The 20,322-nt window shown below is 50.5% G+C and overlaps 2 protein-coding genes across 2 annotated transcripts; both read left to right on the top strand.

Annotated features, from left to right (window-relative positions):
- Nucleotides 1-1,994: 1,994 nt before the first annotated feature.
- On the top strand, nucleotides 1,995-7,891 carry Lrp10 (LDL receptor related protein 10). The gene is made up of 7 exons (XM_034498042.2): nucleotides 1,995-2,464; nucleotides 2,753-2,797; nucleotides 3,412-3,547; nucleotides 5,095-5,285; nucleotides 5,395-6,412; nucleotides 6,649-6,778; nucleotides 6,877-7,891. The coding sequence occupies exons 1-7, from the start codon at nucleotides 2,428-2,430 to the stop codon at nucleotides 7,459-7,461; spliced, it is 2,142 nt and encodes a 713-aa protein (XP_034353933.1). The 5' UTR covers nucleotides 1,995-2,427; the 3' UTR covers nucleotides 7,462-7,891.
- A 5,766-nt stretch (nucleotides 7,892-13,657) lies between these two features.
- Nucleotides 13,658-17,952, top strand: Rem2 (RRAD and GEM like GTPase 2). The gene is made up of 5 exons (XM_034498612.2): nucleotides 13,658-13,836; nucleotides 14,935-15,279; nucleotides 15,494-15,567; nucleotides 16,458-16,665; nucleotides 16,961-17,952. Exons 1-5 carry the CDS (start codon nucleotides 13,734-13,736, stop codon nucleotides 17,254-17,256), a joined length of 1,026 nt encoding a protein of 341 aa, XP_034354503.1. The 5' UTR covers nucleotides 13,658-13,733; the 3' UTR covers nucleotides 17,257-17,952.
- The last annotated feature ends 2,370 nt before the right edge of the window (nucleotides 17,953-20,322 follow it).

The raw sequence follows: 20,322 nt of genomic DNA, 5'->3' as shown, positions 1-20,322 counted from the left end.
TCAGATCCCCAAACGGATGGTTGTGGTTGCTGGGAATTGAACTCAAGACCTCTGGAAGAGCTGACAGTGCTCTTAACCACTGAGCCATCTCTCTAGCCCCAGTCTAGTGTTTTTGTATTTGAGACAGGCCCTCACTTCGTAGTATTGGCTTACCTGGAACTTACTAGGTAGACCAGACAGGTCTCAGACACATAAAGATCCACCTGCCTTGGCCTCCTGAGTGCTGGAACTAAAGGTATACACCAAAATGACCAGCTGTTTTTACATAAAATCTATTCTAGAAAGTAGTTAGGCCGGGCAGTGGTGGTGCACACCTTTAATCCCAGCACTTGGGAGGCAGAGGCAGGCGGATTTCTGAGTTCCAGGCCAGCCTGGTCTACAGAGTGAGTTCCAGGACAGCCAGGGCTACACAGAGAAACCCTGTCTCGAAAAACCAAAAAAAAAAAAAAAAAAAAGTAGTTAGGTGTTAAAATCCTGGTTCTAGCTGAACATGGTAACATGTTTATGATCCCATCACTTGGAAGTAGAGGCAAGAGAATCAGGAGTTCAAAGCCAGCCCATGATACAGGAAACCCTCCCTAAAACAAAGTCTTTGATCTGAGGATTTTAGAATCTACCATGTCACACTTAGTAGCAGGGAGTCTGGCCCAGACAACTTGACTGAGTCTTGTTGTCTGAGTCTAGCTCTTTTATATGCTAAGAGTTTGATTTAGAAACAAGTTATCTCAACTATTTGTGACTCAGTTTCCAACACTGACTTCTCAGAGGTGTGGTCACCTTTCAATGAGATAATATATGCAAAATGCTATGAATAATGCCTAGCAGATGGTGAGTGATCCTAGAAGCACTGAAAATAATTGTTGACATTTATTTTAATCACAGACACAGACACACACACACACTACAATGTATGCCACAACACACCAGTAGATGGAATTTAACCATGTACATCACATGTACACATCACAAGTAACCTGAAGATAAATTCAATCAGTATTTTTAGCAATTTTGCAGATGAAACAAAGCTTCACTGTACGAAATTTCCCACCTATGGCACTATGTTGGTGCTCAAATAGTTTAAAATTGTGGGAGCCGTTCAGATTTGAATTTTCAGATTAGAGGAACATATTACTGAACTTCTCCATGCCAGCACTTCCTTATCTGTAAAATGGATGTGACCATAGAATCTACCTCACAGGACCGTTGACAAGAGGAACAAACATCTCGCTGTTAAATATTTACTATATGTGTACTAAATGTACTTAGGTATAACCCTGAAATGTGAAAAAAATTCAATTTGTTATTCTTTGTAAATATTACCCACCTGTGCCACAGAAAGCCGGTAACCCACAAAATTTAATAATACCACCCTATGACTGAGAATAATTGTTGCTATTGGATAGAAGCACTTCACAACGTGCTTAGGGCTCAATCTGCATTATTACCCTAAATGTTCACAAGTACCATAGGAGGGAGTCGCACTATCAAGACCCTCAATTTTACAGGACTGCTGAACGGAGGAGTAATTTTCTCAAGTTCCTCAAACCAGCAAGTGAAGCCATATTATGTATTTACCATTCGTTGCGTTCTTACTGGATCTCAGCAGGGGAGCAAGCAACACTGTTGGGACAAAGGTACCCAGCCTAGGCCTCAGCCTACAGGAAGTGTCAGTTTCCAAAGCTGAGGCGGGGGCGGGAGTGATAAATAAACATTGTAACAGATAATTATAATAGCTCCTGGTAATTGGTTCAGGAAAGGCTTGTTACCAGAAGTGCTACCGGATCTCAGGCGTTAGGTCAAGAAAAAGTACTGAGAATTTAAGGGTCCAAAGACACTTAACAGTTACGGCGGGTAAAACAGACGTCCTTTGACAAGACACATCCCGAAAGATAACGCAGGCGGCAAGCAAAGGACTATCCAAAGCCTGATGGCAAAAGCAACCCGGAAAAGGGCTGAGCGCGGGTGGGCGTGGCCGCGCGGTGACTGGCAGGGGTGGGGCTAGGCTGGCCGCGCCCCTCGTCGCCGGCTGCTGGGCTTCGGCCGGGGTCCACTGGGCACCGCGAGCTGTGCAAAGCCGCCGTCCCGCTCCCCTAAGGGCCACGGGGACCGAGCCCCGCGCCGGCTCGGGGACGGACAATCCACAAAGTTTGGTCTGCTGAGGACGCAGCGTCGAGCTCGGCAGGTGCGGCCGGGCCTGGCCCGGGCGATCGCGGCCTTCCGGGCGAGCACCGCCGGGCACCGGTAAGGAGCGATCAACTCTGAAGTTGGCAAGAGGCGTCACCCCTGTTCCTCTTCGCTGTGCGTCCAGCCCTGGCATCCCGAGCCTGGGTCGCTTCAGGGCTATGCAGCCCCCACCCGGAGCGGAGTTTCCTGCCAGGTAGACAAGCGGCGCCCCTGGACCCTGCCGGCACCCCTGTTCGACCCAGGATGCTATCGGCCCTCCCCCTTCTTTTCCTCCTCCTCGGTAAGAGTCCCCGCCCCGGTGTCACTGTCCGCCGTCCCGCGACTTCCTTGGCGACCCACGACCCCTGCGACCGCCGCCCCGTCTAGCCTCGGCCTCCTCTCGGGCTGTCCCACACTGTCCCTCCCACTCAGCTAGGGAAGGCGACCTTACCGCGAGGTCACGCACCTCCTTCCGGCTCCTCTACCCTTCCTATAAACTGTCCGGAAGTCTCAGATGGGCCTCTCTCTGGAGTTGCCCAGGTGAAGAAAACTTGACTCACTCTGCTGCCCTTTCTCGATCCCCCTCTAGGAGGTGCTCTGGCTCGCCCAGACCGGATCACTTTCCCAAATTCTGGTAAGTAGAGGGAGTTCCTAGGGTTCTGGTGCATGGGAATGAAGATGCACCCAAGAGAAAGACTCTCTCTCCTGGATCCTGGAATCTGCTGTAATTTTAGAATAGGTATCCTCCATTACTTTACAGGAAGGGAAACTGAGGCCCAACATGAACTCGCACCTGGTAGTTGTCATGAACCATCTCATTTTTCATGTGTAATATCAGTATTTTGTCTTCATAGCTAGTGGTAAGGTCTTCCTGAGAATAGAAACAGTATTTCCTTTGCCTACTAACCCCATGGCTGGCACAAAGCCTATATTAACATTACTTATAGTGTTAATATTTAATATGGCGTATAAAGAATATGGAGAAGGGATGGAGTAACCAACTCCTATATTCCCAGCGCTTGGGAGGTAGAGGCAGGAGGATCAGTTCAAGGCTAGCCTCAGCTACATAGTGACTTTGAGGATAGCCTAGGCTACAAAAGATTTTTGTCTTTAAGAAAAATAATGAAGAGGAGGACCAGTTGGCTATAACTGGTGGGTGGGGTCTTTGCCTTCTTGAAGCATCCAGAGGTATCTAGGGGAGGAAGAATGTTAAAGAACTCTACCAGTGGCCCCACCTTCTCCCTCCAGCTTGTGAGGCACCCCCAGCAGTGCTCTCGGATGTACAAGGCACTTTACAGAGGCCTCTAGGCCGGGACAGCCGAAGCTCCCCTGCCAACTGCACCTGGATTATTCTGGGCAGCAAGGAACAGACAGTAACTGTCAGGTGAGAAACAAGGCAAGTCCCCATTTCTCTCTACTGTCCCTCCCCTCTCACTCTGCGAAAGCCTTAGATCACTTCTCTATGTATTTCCATCCTTGTCAGCAGACTAGAATTTGGTTTGGCTGGGTCTACTGTAAAGGCTTGGTTTCTAGGCTAGAGTGGTACATGGAAGCTAAGCTGTAGTGAATGTTTAGCTTGGCGACTGGCCATTTCCAGAGGATTCTAGAAACTGTTCTGGACTGAGCTAGACTTGTGATGAGCCCCGCAGTCCATAGCATGGCCCACTTGTTCATCAGCATAGACCCTTCCCCAGGGTCAGGACTGTATTACTAGCTCATTGGTGGAACGCTTGTGTGGAGTGTGCAGAAGTCCTGGGTTCAGTTCCTAGCAAAATAAACTTTCTCTGGGTCTGCCTTTCTGCATTGCACTGCTCATCCTTACTCTTCCCCTCCCTGCCTTCCCTTTCCCGTCCTTTCCCATTGTGTATCCTCTCCTTTTTTTTTTTTTTTTTTTTTTTTTTTTTTTTTTTTCTTCTGTTTTGAGACAGTTTCACTGTGCAGCCCAGGCTGGCCTTAAGTTTGTGCTCCGTCTCATCCTCCCAAATGTTGAGTTTTCCTGTGGAGTCACTATGCCTAGTATTCCTTTTTCTTTTTTCTTTTTATTTCTTCTTCTTTCTTTCTTTCTTTTTTTTTTTTTTTTTTTTTTGTTTTTTGTTTGGGGTTTTTTTTGTTGTTGTTGTTTTTCATTTGTTGGTTGGTTGGGGTTTTTGTGTAGTTTTGGTTTTGTTCATTTTGCTTTCAGGACTGGGAAGCAACTCAGGGTTTCACACATCCTCGATGAGAGCACTCTGTCTCTAAGTAACAGTCCCAGCCCTGTACCCCTAAGTCTCCTCATTGGGACCCATGTCAGCTGGCAGTTTGTCTCATACATTGCACTTGATAACAGCCCTCAGGCAGAGGCAGGCAGATCTCTGTGAGTTCGAGGCTAGCCTAGTCTAAGTCCTGAGTTCCAGGATAGCCAAGGCTACATACACACACACACACACACAAAAACCCTATCTCAAAACAAAATAAACAAACAAAACACCAAAGAATTTATCCAGAAAGGTATATAAAGGAGAGAACAATCTAAAAAGAGGCTGTGTTGGCCCATGGGCCAGCCATGAGGATCTCAGATTTTCCTCATCGCTCGTAGAGCTGAGCTGTTGTGGTTAATTGAACTAATACATTTTGTCAGGTAGCTGCTGGGCACTGTGCTTGGGTCACAACAACTGCAGAGTAGTAATCCTGGTCTCTCCTTGGTCCCTGAGCACATCGTTTCTCTCAGAGGACTCTAGGAAGGGTCTTGTGGTCTGATGGCACCTCTGTTGGAACTTTCTTCATTGATTATATTTTACTGCTAAAGGATTGGCTGAGTTCTCACTTGGCTCTTTGAATCATTGGGAAGGAAGCCTTTGTGTTTCCTGGGGCTACTAGGGACCCGTCCTCAGGAGGGGAGGGGGTGAGCAAAACTCTAGAGCATCTCATGTCTTACTCTTCTGTACCTCGTAGGTTCCAGAAGCTGCGCTTGGCCTGTGGCTCAGAGCATTTAATCCTGCACTCCCCTCTGCAGCCATCAATCTCCCTGTGTGAGGCCCCTGCTGGCCCTTTGCAGTTACCAGGGGGCAATGTTACCATTACATACATCTATACTGGGGCCAGAGCACCCATGGGCCAGGGCTTCTTGCTGACTTACAGTCAAGGTAGGCTGAACAGGGAGTACCTTGGGATCAATGAAGAAGTGGGAGTCCCGGGGAAGAGGCAAGGAGCCTGGGAGTTCTGGCACTTCCCTGTCTCTTGGTGCCTCTGCAGATTGGCTACTGTGCCTGCAGGAAGAGTTCCAGTGCCTGAACCACCGCTGCATACCAGCAGCTCAGCGCTGTGATGGGATCGATGCCTGTGGTGATGGCTCTGATGAGGCAGGTTGCAGCTCAGATCCATTCCCTAACCTCAATCCAGCCCCTGCGCCAACTCTGGCCTGCAATCTCACCTTGGAGGACTTTTATGGGGTCTTTTCTTCCCCTGGATATTCACACCTGGCCTCAGTCTCCCACCCGCAGTCCTGCCTGTGGCTGCTGGACCCCCATGACGGCCGGAGGCTGGCAGTGCGCTTCACAGCCTTGGACTTGAGTTATGGAGATGCCGTGCATGTGTATGATGGTGCTGGGCCACCTGAGACCCCTCGACTGCTGCGTAGTCTCACCCACTTCAGCAACGGCAAGGCTGTCACTGTGGAGACCCTGTCTGGTCAAGCTGTTGTGTCCTACCACACAGTTGCTTGGAGCAGTGGCCGGGGCTTTAATGCTACCTACCATGTTCGGGGCTACTGTTTACCTTGGGACAGACCCTGCGGCTTGGGCTCGGGCCTGGGGGCTAGTGAAAATCTAGGCGAGCGTTGCTATAGCGAGGCACAGCGCTGTGATGGCTCATGGGACTGTGCTGATGGCACAGATGAGGAGGGTTGCCCTGGCTGCCCACCGGGGCACTTCCCCTGCGGAGCTGCCGGCACCCCTGGTGCCACAGCCTGCTACCTGCCTGCCGATCGCTGCAACTACCAGACGTTCTGCGCTGATGGAGCGGATGAGAGGCGCTGCCGGCATTGCCAGCCTGGCAACTTCCGGTGCCGGGATGAGAAGTGTGTGTATGAGACATGGGTGTGTGACGGCCAGCCAGACTGTACTGATGGCAGTGATGAGTGGGATTGCCCCTACACCCTGCCCCGAAAAGTCATCACAGCAGCGGTCATCGGCAGCCTGGTATGTGGCCTGTTGCTGGTCATCGCTCTCGGCTGCACCTGCAAACTCTATGCCATTCGCACCCAGGAGTACAGGTCAGTTGAAGGGGGGCTGGCAGTGCAGGAGTCGGGACTGAGGGTGAGATGGGACCCATGCAGTTCCTGGACACTGAGCAGGCCCACCTTAAGGAATGGTTCCTACAATCGGCTCCTGCGAGTAGTCTCTAGGAAGGAGGGACATGACTGGACAGAACTGGCCTGGGAATGGAGGGAAGAGGCACATTGCCCTCACTGTGAGTGACTTATATCTGAGTGATTCTCCTTTCTTCTAGCATCTTTGCCCCCCTCTCCCGGATGGAGGCTGAGATTGTGCAGCAACAGGCACCCCCTTCCTATGGGCAGCTTATTGCCCAGGGTGCCATCCCACCTGTAGAAGACTTCCCCACAGAGAACCCTAATGATGTAAGTCGTTCTTCCAACCTTGTACCTCATGGTGCCAGCCTTGTTTCCTACCTAGCCTTCTGGCCCCTGATTCTGATGTCTGCCCCCTCTCCTTGCAGAACTCTGTGCTGGGGAACCTACGTTCTCTGCTTCAGATCTTACGCCAGGATATGACTCCAGGAGGTACTTCAGGGGGCCGCCGACGCCAGCGTGGCCGCTCAGTTCGTCGTCTGGTTCGCCGTCTTCGTCGTTGGGGCCTGCTTCCTCGAACTAATACCCCATCTCGGGCACCTGAGACCAGATCCCAGGTCACACCTTCTGTTCCCTCTGAGGTCCTGGATGACAGTACAGGCCAGGCTTGTGAGGATGGGGCAGTAGGGGGCCAGGATGGGGAGCAGGCTCCTCCACTGCCCATAAAGACTCCCATCCCAACCCCAAGCACACTTCCAGCCCTTGCTACTGTCTCTGAGCCTCCAGGGCCACTACCCTCCATGCCTGTAGAATCATCACTGTTGTCTGGAGTTGTCCAGGTCCTACGAGGCCGCCTTCTACCCAGCCTGTGGCCCCCAGGCCCCACTTGGACCCAAACTGGAACTCACACAACAGTCCTGTCCCCAGAGGATGAAGATGATGTGTTGTTAATGCCACTGGCTGAGCCAGAAGTCTGGGTGGTAGAGGCAGAGGATGAGCCACTGCTTGCCTGAGGGACTCTAGACACAATGGTTTGGTCCTTGGAAGTGGTTCAGCTTCCCCACTGATCTATGTAGCACATAAAGTTAGTGTCCCTCTGGCGGGAAGAGCGTTGACTGTGCGCACCTTCTGTGTATGACAAGACTTCACCACCACCCTCTGCCCAGCCTGCTGTCCAGGTGGCTGTGTTCAGAAAGATGCCAAAAGGATCACAGGCTTGGACACTCCGTTCTTTTCAACTTCCACCCAAAAGTGGCCTTAACTACTAGACTGGTTGGCTGGAGACCTAGTCCCTGAGGCGGGGGTGGGGGTGTTGGGGGTTGGCCAGCTTCCGTCCCTGTGGTGCCTGGCCCACTTAGAGGACACAAGTAAGTGCTTTTGCCTCTTAGCTGCATCATTGTCCAGGAAATCAATTTGACAAAAATAAAGGAATCATAAATTTCAGCCCTTGGTAAATCAGCTGTGAACCTGCATCCTACCTCCACCCATCTCTGCCTCTCACTGTGCTTGCTTCTCCAGAGCTTATGGCTCAGCCTTCTGCTTCTGCTCTCCTCCAGTGTGTTCTCAACCGCTCCCCTTTCCTTTTTGTGCTACTTAGAAGGCAGGACCATGCAGGGAACCCTGAGGAATAAATAACCTTCTCCGCTTCGTTCACCAGGACCCAGCCCTATACTGACTGACATCAGGCTGAGCCTCAAGCCTGAACTCAGTGCAAGCCCAGTTCAGAGCCAGCTGAGCCGCGAAGTCAAGAAGGGTTCTGTTTATAGAATGCTCTCAGAGCACAGATCACAGCAGCAGTCTGTTCCTGGGTAAAACCTGGGAGCCACTGGCACTCCACCCCAGCCAGGCAAGAGAGGTGAGGTCTCCATCTGGGTCCTTCAAAGCAGGTAGAGAAGCAGAAGGAAAGAATTCGAGGTTGTGAAATTACTGGCACGACTGACCAAATCTAAGGGGTCTTCCTGGAGGAGGGCCCCAACTGAGTTCTCAACCATGCTGTCAACGGTAAGCCGAATTCCAGGCAGGAGAAGCAGATTAAAACACAGAAGCTAGACCCAACCTCAGTGAAGCCCAAGGAGAGGTCAGAGCCAAAGTGCTGGGGATGGTGGGTGAGGGTTTGAGATGGGAGAAGTACTGTAACCCTGGCTGATGACAGAAGCTACCCCAGAGCCTCAGAGAAAAGTCAGCATTCCCTACAAGTCCCTAGGAAACTGGCTTTCCCAGGCTCTCCCCTCTGAGGACTGTCAACAACTTGGATCAGGGAAACCCTAAGCTTTGACCTCACTCTCACCAGAGATTGCTGCCAGGCTAGGGATCTCACACTTTTCTTTTTGGGCCCTCCTCCCAAGATAATCCTTGGACCCTTCAAGCAAAAATGGCACAAGTGGTTCAGCGTGAGTTCCAGGACAGCCAAGGCTACCCAGGCAGACTTTGGGGTGGGGGGGAGTGTGGGGGTGGGGGGGGAGAGAATGAAGTGAAGCTGCCTGATCTCTCACTGTAGCCACCTCTGACCCTGCTTACTGATACCTTAATCCCTCCACCTCCCCAAGGCCTTTCCCTTCCTTGGGTATTTGCACCTTGGACAGAGAGAGGGATCCTGGTTGGGGTGCATCAGCATGTTGGGCTGGGCTTATAGGTCATTGTACGTGTACATAGCAGTTTATCCTATTCTGATGCAAGCAAGAACTTTGCTTTTGCCAACCACAGTGGAACCCCAGGGTAGGTGGGAAGGGAAATTGACCTGGCACAGACAATATAAGGAAGCAGATGTGCTCACTAAGGTTTCCTTTTTTTTTTTTTTTTTTTAAAAAAAGAGTCTCCTAGGCCCACCAAGGGCTGGAATTACAGGCATGTAACACCATACCAGGTTGCTTGTCCAGTGCTGTGGATTGAAGCCAGGGCTTCATGCCTGTAAGTTAATCTAGGCTATCAACTTGACTAGTTCTTCCAGGGAACCCTGACTAATACAATAGGCACACACTTTACCAACAGTGCAAATTTACTTTGACCAGGGTCCAAGGGGGAAAAAGTAGTGTTACTGCTACTGTAGGAAACAACAGAGACAACCAACTTATAAAAAGAAGGCAGAGGTATGCACACAGTCTTAACAAATGCAAAGGAGGCTGAGGCAGGATTGTCATGAGTTCAATACCAGCCTAAGCTACAAAGCATCACTCTGTCTCAGTTACTTTGCTCACAGTTCTGGAAGTTTTGTTCTATGATGCTGGTTGGTGCAGGGAGCACCACATCACAAATCGGGCTGAAACTCAAGGCACAGTAAAGCCATTCTCTAATATGAACTGTAGGGGGCACTGAAGAGGCCAGGCAGGGTGCCACATTCCCCTTAGAGGCTGGCCTAGTTACTTAGTAATGAAACACCATGATGAGCAAAAGCAAATCGGAGAGGAACGGGTTTATTTGCTTACACATTTACATTGCTGTTCATCATTAGAAGTTGGGACAGGACCTCAAGCAGGGCAAAACCTGGTAACAGGAGCTGATACTGAGGCCATGGAGGAATGCAGCTCCTGGCTTGTCCATCATGGCCTGCTCAGCCTGCTTTCTTGTGGAATCCCAGACCACCAGCCCAAGGATGACTACACCCAACAATGGCTGGTCCCTTCCCCATCAATCCCTAATTAAGAAAATGCCTTACAGTTGGACTTCACCCTCACTCCCAGAGCTGAGGCCTGAATTTAGGGCCTTGGGCTTGCCAAGCAAGCATTCTACCACTGAATTAAATTTCCATCTATACCTGGAGCTTCTAGAGGCATTCTCTCAACTGAGGTTTTCTCCTTTCAGATAACTCCAACTTGTGTCAAGTTGACATAAAACTAGCCAGGACAGAAGCCACGCCCAGTAACTTAAAACATCCCACTAAGTCCCACTGCTTCAAAGGGCAAAGGGCTGGATCTCTGAGGCTTATTCTAGATTCAAAATGTAGCATGAGTCCCTTTTAAATAGAGTGGGGAGATACCACTAAGAGGCCCAGACTCGGGTGTGTGGGACCCCCATGGAGGTCCTTAGAAGGGAATGAGAAAATACAGAGTGGGGTGGGTGTTCAGCAACAGACATTTCTAGCCCCTCTCAGTGCAGTGGAGAAGGCTGTTCAGTGAAACCCATGCTGCTCCTGTGGTCCAAGACTGGCAGAAAGAGGCAATAATCCCAGTGGGAAGCTTGCCAGGGGCTGCAGCTTTTGATTCAATCTTACGTAGCATCAGAGAAACGAATCCAAGCACCAAGTCAGCTTTGCAGATAAGTAAAACTTGCATTGGTAGGGTGTCTGCTGAGTTCAGTTTTGAGACAGGATCTTACTTGATAGGCCAGGCTTGGTCTCTCAACTCCATACTCTGCCTCAGCCTTCAGAACAGCAGTTCTTCGCTGATTAGTTGAGTCCGTGTTTACCACTGAGCTATATTCCTAATGCTGCCTTCCAAATGTTTCTAAACAGATTTCAGCCAGCCTCTTTATGGTGAGTCTTCTGAGATTAGTTTTGAGACAGGATCTTACTAGATAGGGCAGGCCTCCTATCCACTTCAAACCCTTTGGGGTTCGAACAACCCTTACACAGGGGTTACCTAAAACCATAGGAAAATACAGATATTTACATTACAATTAATTTATAACAGTAGCAAAATTACAAGTAAGATGAAGCAGCAATGAAAATAATTTTATGGTTGAAGGTCAGCTCACCACAAGGAACTGTATAAAGCAATGCAGCATTCGGAAGGCTGAGAGCCACTGACGTAGAGTAGAGAGATTACAGATGTGTCACCATCCATGCCCAACTACGGTTTAAACTTCAAAACCAGAGCTGGAGAAGTATCTCGGTGGTATCAGGCTTATTTCACTTGAATAATGTCCTGGATTTAATTCCCAGAACTTCAAAAAATAATAAAATTATAAAAGCTAAAACAGGGCTGGTGAGATGGCTCACTGGGTAAAGGCACTTGCTACCCGGCCTGAGTTCAATCACCACACCTCGCAGAGTGGAAGGAGAGAGGAGCTCCAAAGTTGTCCTCTGACCTCTCTCCACATGAGTGCAGCTACACGTGTGTGTCCACACACATACACAAAAAATAAAGGCAAAAAATAAAAAATACAAATGTGTCAAACCTTAGCATTCAGGAGGCTGAGGCAAAAGGATCACCATGAGTTCAAGGACAGCCTGAGGAACAGAATTGCTAAGGCAAGATTCAGTCACACACACACACACACACACACACACACACACACACACACACACACTCTCACACTCGCCCGTTGGGAGCTGGATGCTGAGAGGTAGGTACCTCAGAAGTTAAAAGTCTGGAAAAGTTGCTGCTTTTCCAGAGGACCTGGCGTGCACTCAGATCGCAACTGCCAATAGCGTAAGGTCCACAGGATCTGACACCATCTCCTGGCCTATGTAGGCACCTACATACATGTGGCTTACACACATGACATACACACAAACCTGAAACATAAAACTTTCCAAATGGTGCTGGGTGGTAATGTCCACGGGGGTGTACATCCTTTAATCTCCACACTCGGGAGGCAGAGACAGGCAGCCTGGTCTACAGAGTTCCAGGACAGCCGGGGATATGCAAAGAAATCCTGTCGTGGGGGGGGGGGGGGAGATGTTACAAAAGGCTAAGGAGTAATTAGAAACCATGGCTACCAAGGTCAGTGCTCCAAGTATACATCTATTACAGAATATACTCAGTATAGCAAACTTATGAATAAAGTAAGTATCACATTAGTTTCAGTTGTCAAAGTGACACCTGGGAAGAGGAAACCTAAATCAAGGAATGACTTCTGCCAGATTAGTCTATGGCCATGTCTGTGGGGCATTTTCTTGATTGCTAGTTGGTATGGGTCCTGGCCCAACATAGGCAGTTCTGGGCAAGGGCCCTCCCTGTGCTACATAAGAAAGTTAGCTGAGTATCCAGAACTCAGCATGATTTCTGGCCAAGCTCCTTTCCTGTGTTCTTGCCTTGGCTTCCCCTGGTGATGCACTGTAACCTGTTACCCAAAAAAAACTTTCCTTCCAAGGTTGTTTCTGGGTTTTATCACAGCAATAGAGAAGTGAAACAGAACAATAGGCTTTGAGTGGAGACTGAAGGGTCTGTGGAGTTAAGTTCTGTCAGCCCCTTCCGATCCTGCTCAGGGGCTGATCTCCAGATTAAGTGGTACTACACATATTCCCAGGATTACTTGTAGTTTCTTCCATGGGAGAAATTTGCTGAGAATGGCAGAATATATCACCAATAAAAGAAGGTTGCGGATATTTAAGAGAAAGTGAGCAGCTTTGTTTAGAAATGGTGGGTTGTCTTGGCATTGGGAATATAAAGGTGGGAATCATACAAGGTGACACTTTGCAAGAGTGCTTTGGGGACAGGCCACCCACCAACCCTTCTAAACCTTAGTCATGAAAAAGAAGAGAGTTAACATAGGCAGGTACTTGACAAAATAGGGTGAAGCAGAGAGGCACGGGGTAGGTAGAAGGAGGCTGATGGGAACCAGAGAAAAAAGGAAGCTGGGCAGACAAGGAACAGTCAGGAGTTGCCGGTTCTGCCTGCCCATTGATTAACAGTGGCTGTGCCGACGACCTAGCGGAGAGAGCCGGTGACAGCAAAAAACGCTGCACCGAGGCTTCCTTCCTCAGAGCTCTCAGCCGCCTGCCTGAGGACCTTTGTAGCTCTTACTCCAGAAGAGGCAGGGTGAAGGACCTTGACAGGAGAGTGGCCATTCCCCAGCTTCGCCATCCCTTGATTTATTTCTGTCTTTCCAGTTAGCCTTTCGTCAGTCTGTCACACTCTTTAGCCACTGAACACCCACCCTGAGCTGGACGGTGGGGTGGGGACTGGAAACAACACACAGGCTTATAGTCTTGGACCCTGGAGCAAAAGTCCTCTGGCTCTCGGGGTCCCTGCCTCCTGCCACTCTCAACTCCTTTATCCCCAGCCCCCTGCCTCCATCCACACTGCACTCTGAAACCTCCTCCGTCCCTCAGACTGCTCTGTTCTACTTGTGTGCCAAGCTGTGCCTATGCAGGGAGTATGCTCCCAGAGGGAAGTGACACAAAGAAAAAGGAGGGAGACAGAAGGAGGGAATCCCGCTTACATCACTGCTCATTAGCATATGTGACCTCATCAGGAGGCGGGGCAATTTCCCCAGGTGTCTAGAGCGGGGATGGGGGGGGGGGGACTGGATGGGGGGGGCAGTATTTAAAGGGAAAAGCTGACAGTGCTGCTGAGTGAGGAACCGGTGCTCTGAGCCGCCGGGCTGCACTCGCACATGCACGCCGATGCACACGGACCTTGACACCGAAATGGACACGGACACAGAAACCGTAGCACTTTGTTCTTCCAGCAGCCGCCAGGCCTCCCCACTAGGGACACCCACACCAGGTGAGGGCTAAGGGGAGTAGGATGTGGCTGAATCGATGGGTGGGGTAGCTGAAGCCTTGGTGGAAAGGTCTGGGCAGGGTCCAACGAAGGGAAGAGCAAATGCGGCAAAGGAGACCCCTGCACTTTTAAGGTCCGGACAGCCAAGGGGGAGGGGGAAAGCTGCCCAGGTGCCCCTCCCCCAACGCTCCTGGGGCTTTGCCAAAGAAACTGGCACTTGGCCCCTAGGTTAACCTCATCCCTGTTAGGCAGCGAGAGTCAAGAGGGAAGGGGAAAGAAAAGAAACAGCCCACAAACCAAGGAATCCCCAGCAAAGGTCTTCCCTGGGGACCTGTTGTAAGGGCTTCTTCTAGCTCCATCTTTGGCTGCCTGCCAAATATTGATCCTGTGCTATTTATAGACTCGCTTCGTCCCCCTTTGTTGTGTCTGTTGTTATTCCTCTAGTTACCCCAACCCTTGAATTGTCCTCCTCCTCACACACACTCTCCACGGCTACCTCCCCACAAACACAACATTCTCTCCCACTCGCCAGGACAGGCAAGGATCCAGGAGGATTCTCTCTCACACACAAACACACACCCATGCGATGCTCACCTACCTACGGGGACACAGGAAACAGTGCACTCCCCTTCTCTAGCCCCCCTCCCCCAGACCTAGGAATAAGGCCCCTGTGAAGTTTCTGATTCTGCCTACACCTGCCAGTCTGGGGACTGGGGTGCAATAAGAAATAGGAGGCAGGGCCCACTAGTGGAAAGATATAGCTTCCCAACCCACTAGGCCTAGTATAGGGGTGTGCCTATGACAATGTAAGATGTGAGTGGTGTGTAACCCTGTGTATAGGACCTTCCTCGGTGACACAAGTTTTGAACTTGTTGTAGCTAGGATCAACATGGGAAACTATCATGCCGGCTCCTTGAAAGTTCATCCCTTTGAGTTTCAGGGGAATTTTAGTACATGAGGATAGACTAATGATTCTCAGTTCTTTTGGGGGTCATGGTCTTTAGCTGGGTGTAGCTGGGCCTCTGAAGAAGCAGCCTAAATTAACCCCTCATTGGATGTCTGGATATACCTCACCCATGGTTTCCTTTTCTCCCTCTCTAGAAGCAGATACTACACTTCTGAAACAGAAGCCAGAGAAACTGTTGGCAGAGTTGGACCGGAGTGGTCCACCTCCTGCTCCTGGGGTCCCCAGACGAAGAGGAAGTATGCCCGTGCCCTACAAACACCAGCTTCGGCGGGCCCAAGCTGTAGATGAGCTTGACTGGCCACCTCAGGCCTCCTCCTCCAGCTCCTCTGACTCGCTGGGCTCAGGGGAGGCAGCCCTTGCCCAAAAAGATGGCGTCTTTAAGGTCATGCTCGTGGGGGAGAGTGGCGTGGGCAAGAGCACTCTAGCGGGCACTTTTGGAGGTCTCCAGGGAGACAATGCTCATGAGATGGAGAACTCAGGTATTTGGGGGTACCCTGGAGGGCTCTAGTCAGGTATGAAAGTGTTTGTGTGGTGAACAGTCCCTGGAGGACAGAATCTAAGAGAGATGTCTCCAGTGCTTTCTATGAAGTATCATCCCTGGAGGAAATCCCTGATGTTGGGAGGTGTTCCTGGATGCCAGGTCTCACTCGTGTTGGGGAACGGCCTCATGTTCTGTCCCTTCTTTCCCAACAGAGGACACCTATGAGAGACGGATCATGGTGGACAAAGAGGAAGTGACTTTAATTGTCTATGACATCTGGGAACAGGTGAGAACTAAGATGTGGCTGTGACTCTGCAGGGACTGGGGAAGAGCAGTCTGGCTGGAGCTGCTGGCATTGCCCATCCTGGCTCCAACCATGGCTAGCAATGACTCTGCATTACTGCGTCTCACCTTGGCACCTTGGCATGTCTATCCTGGCTCACGGTTGTGATACCCACCACTTTCCTAGGACCTTTTGGCTCAGACAAAAGTTAGAATCTGAATTTGACAAACCCTTCAGCTTCAAGTCAGGTTAAATACACAGAAACTGACCCATTTATAAATTCTTCGGCCTGAAAGGCTGATGTGACAGGACCAGAGGTCTCTATGGTATGTGAAGGAGAGTGAAGGGCTTCTGAAGGCTTGAACATAATAGTGCTATGGAAAAGAGAGGCTAAATTCTGTTACTTTAAAAAAAAATTTTTTTTTTTAGTTCTTTATTTGGGGGAACAGGGCCTCATACTGTAGCCCACAGCGACTTGGAACTCACAACACTCCTCTCCTCTTGCCTTAGCCTGCTGTGTGGGGAATTACAGGCTTACAACATACTAGGGACAGAACTCAGGCCTTTGTGCATACTAGGCAAGCGTTCTACCAATTGTGCTACATCCCCAGCCCCTCCATAGTCCTAGCAGCCTTCTAAGTCTAAGAAAGCAGATGGTTAACCTACTATGAGATCCTGTTTCTCCAGTTCTCCCGCGTGGGGTTCACATCACTAACTCCTCCATCCTCCACAAGGCCCCTGAGCATTGAAATTCTGCCATTAACTAGCTCCTAGTCCTGAGCAAGTGGCCTCTCTCACAGTCGGTTCCTGGTCCCTGGTCGGTTGAGATACAGGTTCTAGGCCGTCTCAATGCATCTAGCCCTAGCATTTCATGGTTCTTTGCTCATCTGCAGGAAGATGCAGGAGGATGGCTACAGGACCATTGCCTTCAGACGGGGGATGCCTTTCTCATCGTCTTCTCAGTCACAGACCGACGAAGCTTCTCCAAAGTTCCAGAGACCCTTCTTCGGCTCCGGGCTGGGAGGCCCCACCACGACCTACCTGTCATCCTTGTTGGAAATAAGAGTGACCTGGCCCGCTCCCGGGAGGTATCGCTGGAGGGTGTGTATTCTGAACTTATTCTGTACTTGAAATCTCCAGGAGGCCTTTTGGTGCGTGAGTCACTGGTGGGTCAGGGAAGAACCCCACTACCCAGCTTCTGAGGTCCTTCTCTAGCCTCACTACTCCTCCTGGGCACCTTGTCCACCCTTTCGAACCTCCGCCTTAGGATCCTAGCCCAGTTCTAAGTTGGGATTCAGTGGTCCCTTTCCCATTTCCCGCCCCACCTGTGCGAGCCCACCCTAGTCACGGGCAAAGCTGCCCAGCAGGCGCCTGAGCTGCTGCTCTCTTCCTACAGAGGGTCGCCATCTGGCCGGGACGCTGAGCTGCAAGCACATAGAGACGTCGGCCGCTCTCCACCACAACACTCGAGAGCTCTTCGAGGGCGCTGTGCGTCAGATCAGGCTGCGGCGGGGCCGGGGTCATGCCGGGGGCCAGCGACCCGAACCTAGCAGCCCCGACGGCCCCGCGCCACCCACGCGCCGCGAAAGCCTCACCAAGAAAGCTAAGCGCTTCCTCGCCAACCTGGTGCCGCGCAACGCCAAGTTCTTTAAGCAACGCTCCAGGTCGTGTCACGACCTCTCTGTGCTCTGAGCCACGGTCGCCATGGTCACTGCAGTCGCCATGGTCACCGTGCCCTCCGCTCGCCCCCTCACCCCACTCCTGTCCGTCTAGGAAACCAAAAATACCCAGGATGCCCTGGTGTGAGCGGGAGGCGGGGCCGGGTAGCTGGTAGGTCCACCACCTCTCCTGGTCTGACCAGCCGACCGACCACTCACAGCACCTCAAGACCTGCAAGTCAGGGAAGAAATCCGTGCTGCAAGGTATTTTTTTTACTGTTATTATTAACTTGCAAGAAGCCACCTCTCCCGGAAAGAGACTCCAAAAGCTAGAACCGGAAAAGTGCTTTGTAGCCTCCTGGATGGAGTTGACCTCTTTAGTACTCTGAACATGCCTTACCTTTAAGCAAGTTTTAAAGGTAAAAACCCAGAGATGACTCTTCCAGAGATAACTGGAAATGTTCTCTTATCCTCTATCCTGGTCCACTTTGCCCTTAAGAAGTTCTTAAAAGAAAGGGCTGGAAGTCATTCTTGAAATTGGACTCTGACCTACCATTCTAGTATGGCACAATTCCTTTAAGGTTATTGACGTGAAGATGTGGGCAGACTCTGCATTTAAGATGCCCTAAGATTGAGCTGAGTGCTGGCAACCCCTTTGGCCAGGGACTAGGAGGTACCAGCAAGGGCCACCCATTCCCCTTTCCAATAAAAAAAATTTTTTTTCTATTGCACTATGTTTATCTTGGCTTTCTGTTCTGGTGGTGCCCAGAGGAGACGTGAAGGAAAGCTTCTGTTACAGGCAGGAGAACTTGGGAGAGCCTGGAAGCAAGGACTGGACATCTTTAGGAAAGGTCTGGGGCTGGCTTGGTCCTGGGACAGGCCCCTAACAATAGTAGGACAACAGATCTGGAGAGAAACAGACCCAGAGGTGATCTGGCAGAGTCCCAGGATCTGGGCCCAGGTCCCAACTTTGTATCCTCTTCATCCTGCAGGGACCAGGTGGAGAGGTCCAGAGTCACTCTGCTTTGACTTGGGCTAGTTCAAGGTGGAGACTGTGTCCCCCAGGGATGCCCATTAGCTGGGGCATGTTAGGGTGGGCTCTTGCCTTCCCTGTCAGGGCCCCACAGCTCCAGCTGTCACCTGCAAAGCCCGTGTGAGAACTGAAGCTGTCATTGCCTCCCCTGGGGACACCCACGCCTGCTGCTGCCTGAGCCATGAGTTTGAACAAAGAGAGCAGAGGCAGCAGCTCTCCTCACCTCTCTAGACATTTAGTTCAGCTACCTGAGTGCTGGAGAGCCAGGCCTCCAACCCACCACATGTAGCGTCCTACAAACTGGTAAAGAGAGGTGAGGTACTTCCTAAGTCCCTGTAGCTAGGGAGTAGGGCTGCCCAGTGGAGGATGGGGTGGGAATGCAAATAATGGAGTTATCCTTAGGAATAGATTTAACTTTGTTAGTTCCTTAAAGACCTTATAAGGCAGTGCTGTCTGCTTCACAGTAGAGGACACCTTTGCTGTAGCTCGCCTGCAAGTTACCCAGTAAACAACAGGACAGAGATCCTATGCATTACATGCTTTGGTTCTAGCTTTAACCCTGCAATTCAGCACAGATGAGATGGAACCATAGCAGAGAAGATGTAGGGAGACAGCGGGCAGAGCCATGTGCGATGCAAGGCAGGGATGTCGGTCGGCAGGAGTCAGTAAGAAGGCCTGTGGTGCCCGTGCATAGAGCAGTTCGGATTTAAACATGCAGGGAAACACACAGGGCCAGTGAGGGACCAGATGGTTGTGCATTTGGATGGAAACCTCAGGGACACGAAGAGGAGGGTAAGAGAGGAGCACGGGAAAGATTTGAAGCCAGACCACAAAGGACCTTAAATGTCAGCAAAGGAGTTTGTGCCCAACTGCAGGAAGTGAGTCACTGAAGGCCTCTGAATGTGTAACACGTTAGTAATGGTCCTCTGAGACTAAGAGGCTGGTAGAGCTGTCCCTGGACCCAGACAGCAGTGAGTGGTAAGAACCATGGAACTGTGTTTCAGGAGCTAGAAACCGTGAGTCACACGGAGGTGATGCTGGGTCACCCTAAGAGGTAGCATTGGAAAGCACAGGAAGCACGGCCTGGAAGATCAGAACTCATGGACTTGGTCCAGCACTCAGGAGACTGAACAGAAGGATTGTGAGTTCAAACCCAGCCTGAGCTACATGGAGCCAAGGGTTGTCTAGTATCCCAGTCTCCTTGCCCTCGTCTCTCGAGTGTTTCAATTACAGGTGTTGACTACCGTGCCTGCCGTCATGGGTGCTGTGGGTACAGGTGTTGACTACCTTGCCTGCTGTCATGGGAGCTGTGGGTACAGGTGTTGACTACCGTGCCTGCCGTCATGGGTGCCGTGGACTGAACCGAAGGCTTCATGCATGCTAGGCATACCCAGACTTGGATTTTTGTTTTGTTTGTTTTTAATCATTTTTTAAATTTGGAACAGGAGAAATGACTGAGAAGTTAAGAGACTAGTTGTTCTTCCAAAGGACTTAGGTTTGATTTCTGGGACCCACATGGCAGCTCAAAACTGTAACTCCAGTTTCAGGGGATTTGACACTTTTGTCTGGTCTCTGTGGGCACCAGGCATGTAAGTAGTACACAGATGTGCATGCAGGAAAAACACTCATACACATAAAATAATAAATGACTAAAATGTAATTCATTTATACTTGTGTGTTGGGTATAAGCAAGCCATGGTGTGCATGTGGAGATAGGAGGACAGCTTGCAGGAGCTGGTTTTCTCCTTCCACCATAAAGGTCTTGGGGATCGTAGCACGTGCCTTTACCCACTGAGCTGTCTCATCCTAATTTTGCTTTTGGACACAGGGTCTCACATTGTACCCCAGGCTGCCCTGTACTTCCGTCAGTCCTCTTGTCTCAGTCTCCTGGGACTACAGGTATAAACCATCACATCTGCTTTTTTATTATTTTATTCTTATTTTCTGTGTATTGCCCAAATATGTCAGTACATTGTGTGCATGCAATGCCTATGGAGTCCACAAGGGGGCATTGCATGCCCTGGAACTGGGGTCAGAGACTGTTGTAAGCTGCCATGTGGGTGCTAA

Source organism: Arvicanthis niloticus, chromosome 3 (assembly GCF_011762505.2).
Source record: "Arvicanthis niloticus isolate mArvNil1 chromosome 3, mArvNil1.pat.X, whole genome shotgun sequence".
Lineage (NCBI taxonomy): Eukaryota > Metazoa > Chordata > Mammalia > Rodentia > Muridae > Arvicanthis > Arvicanthis niloticus.
The sequence above is the reverse complement of the archived record's forward strand: the minus strand, read 5'-3'. Positions and strand labels throughout refer to the sequence as shown.

What these genes read in the sequence shown, in the direction of transcription:
- Lrp10 (XM_034498042.2), top strand. Translation starts at nt 2,428, where the DNA reads ATGCTATCGGCCCTCCCCCTTCTTTTCCTCCTCCTCG. An exon ending in CTTGCTGACTTACAGTCAAG is followed by an intron (nt 5,286 to 5,394) that starts GTAGGCTGAACA and finishes GTGCCTCTGCAG; the next exon opens with ATTGGCTACTGTGCCTGCAG. An exon ending in CCACAGAGAACCCTAATGAT is followed by an intron (nt 6,779 to 6,876) that starts GTAAGTCGTTCT and finishes CTCTCCTTGCAG; the next exon opens with AACTCTGTGCTGGGGAACCT.
- Rem2 (XM_034498612.2), top strand. Translation starts at nt 13,734, where the DNA reads ATGCACACGGACCTTGACACCGAAATGGACACGGACACAGAAACCGTA. An exon ending in TCATGAGATGGAGAACTCAG is followed by an intron (nt 15,280 to 15,493) that starts GTATTTGGGGGT and finishes CTTTCCCAACAG; the next exon opens with AGGACACCTATGAGAGACGG. An exon ending in TCTATGACATCTGGGAACAG is followed by an intron (nt 15,568 to 16,457) that starts GTGAGAACTAAG and finishes GCTCATCTGCAG; the next exon opens with GAAGATGCAGGAGGATGGCT.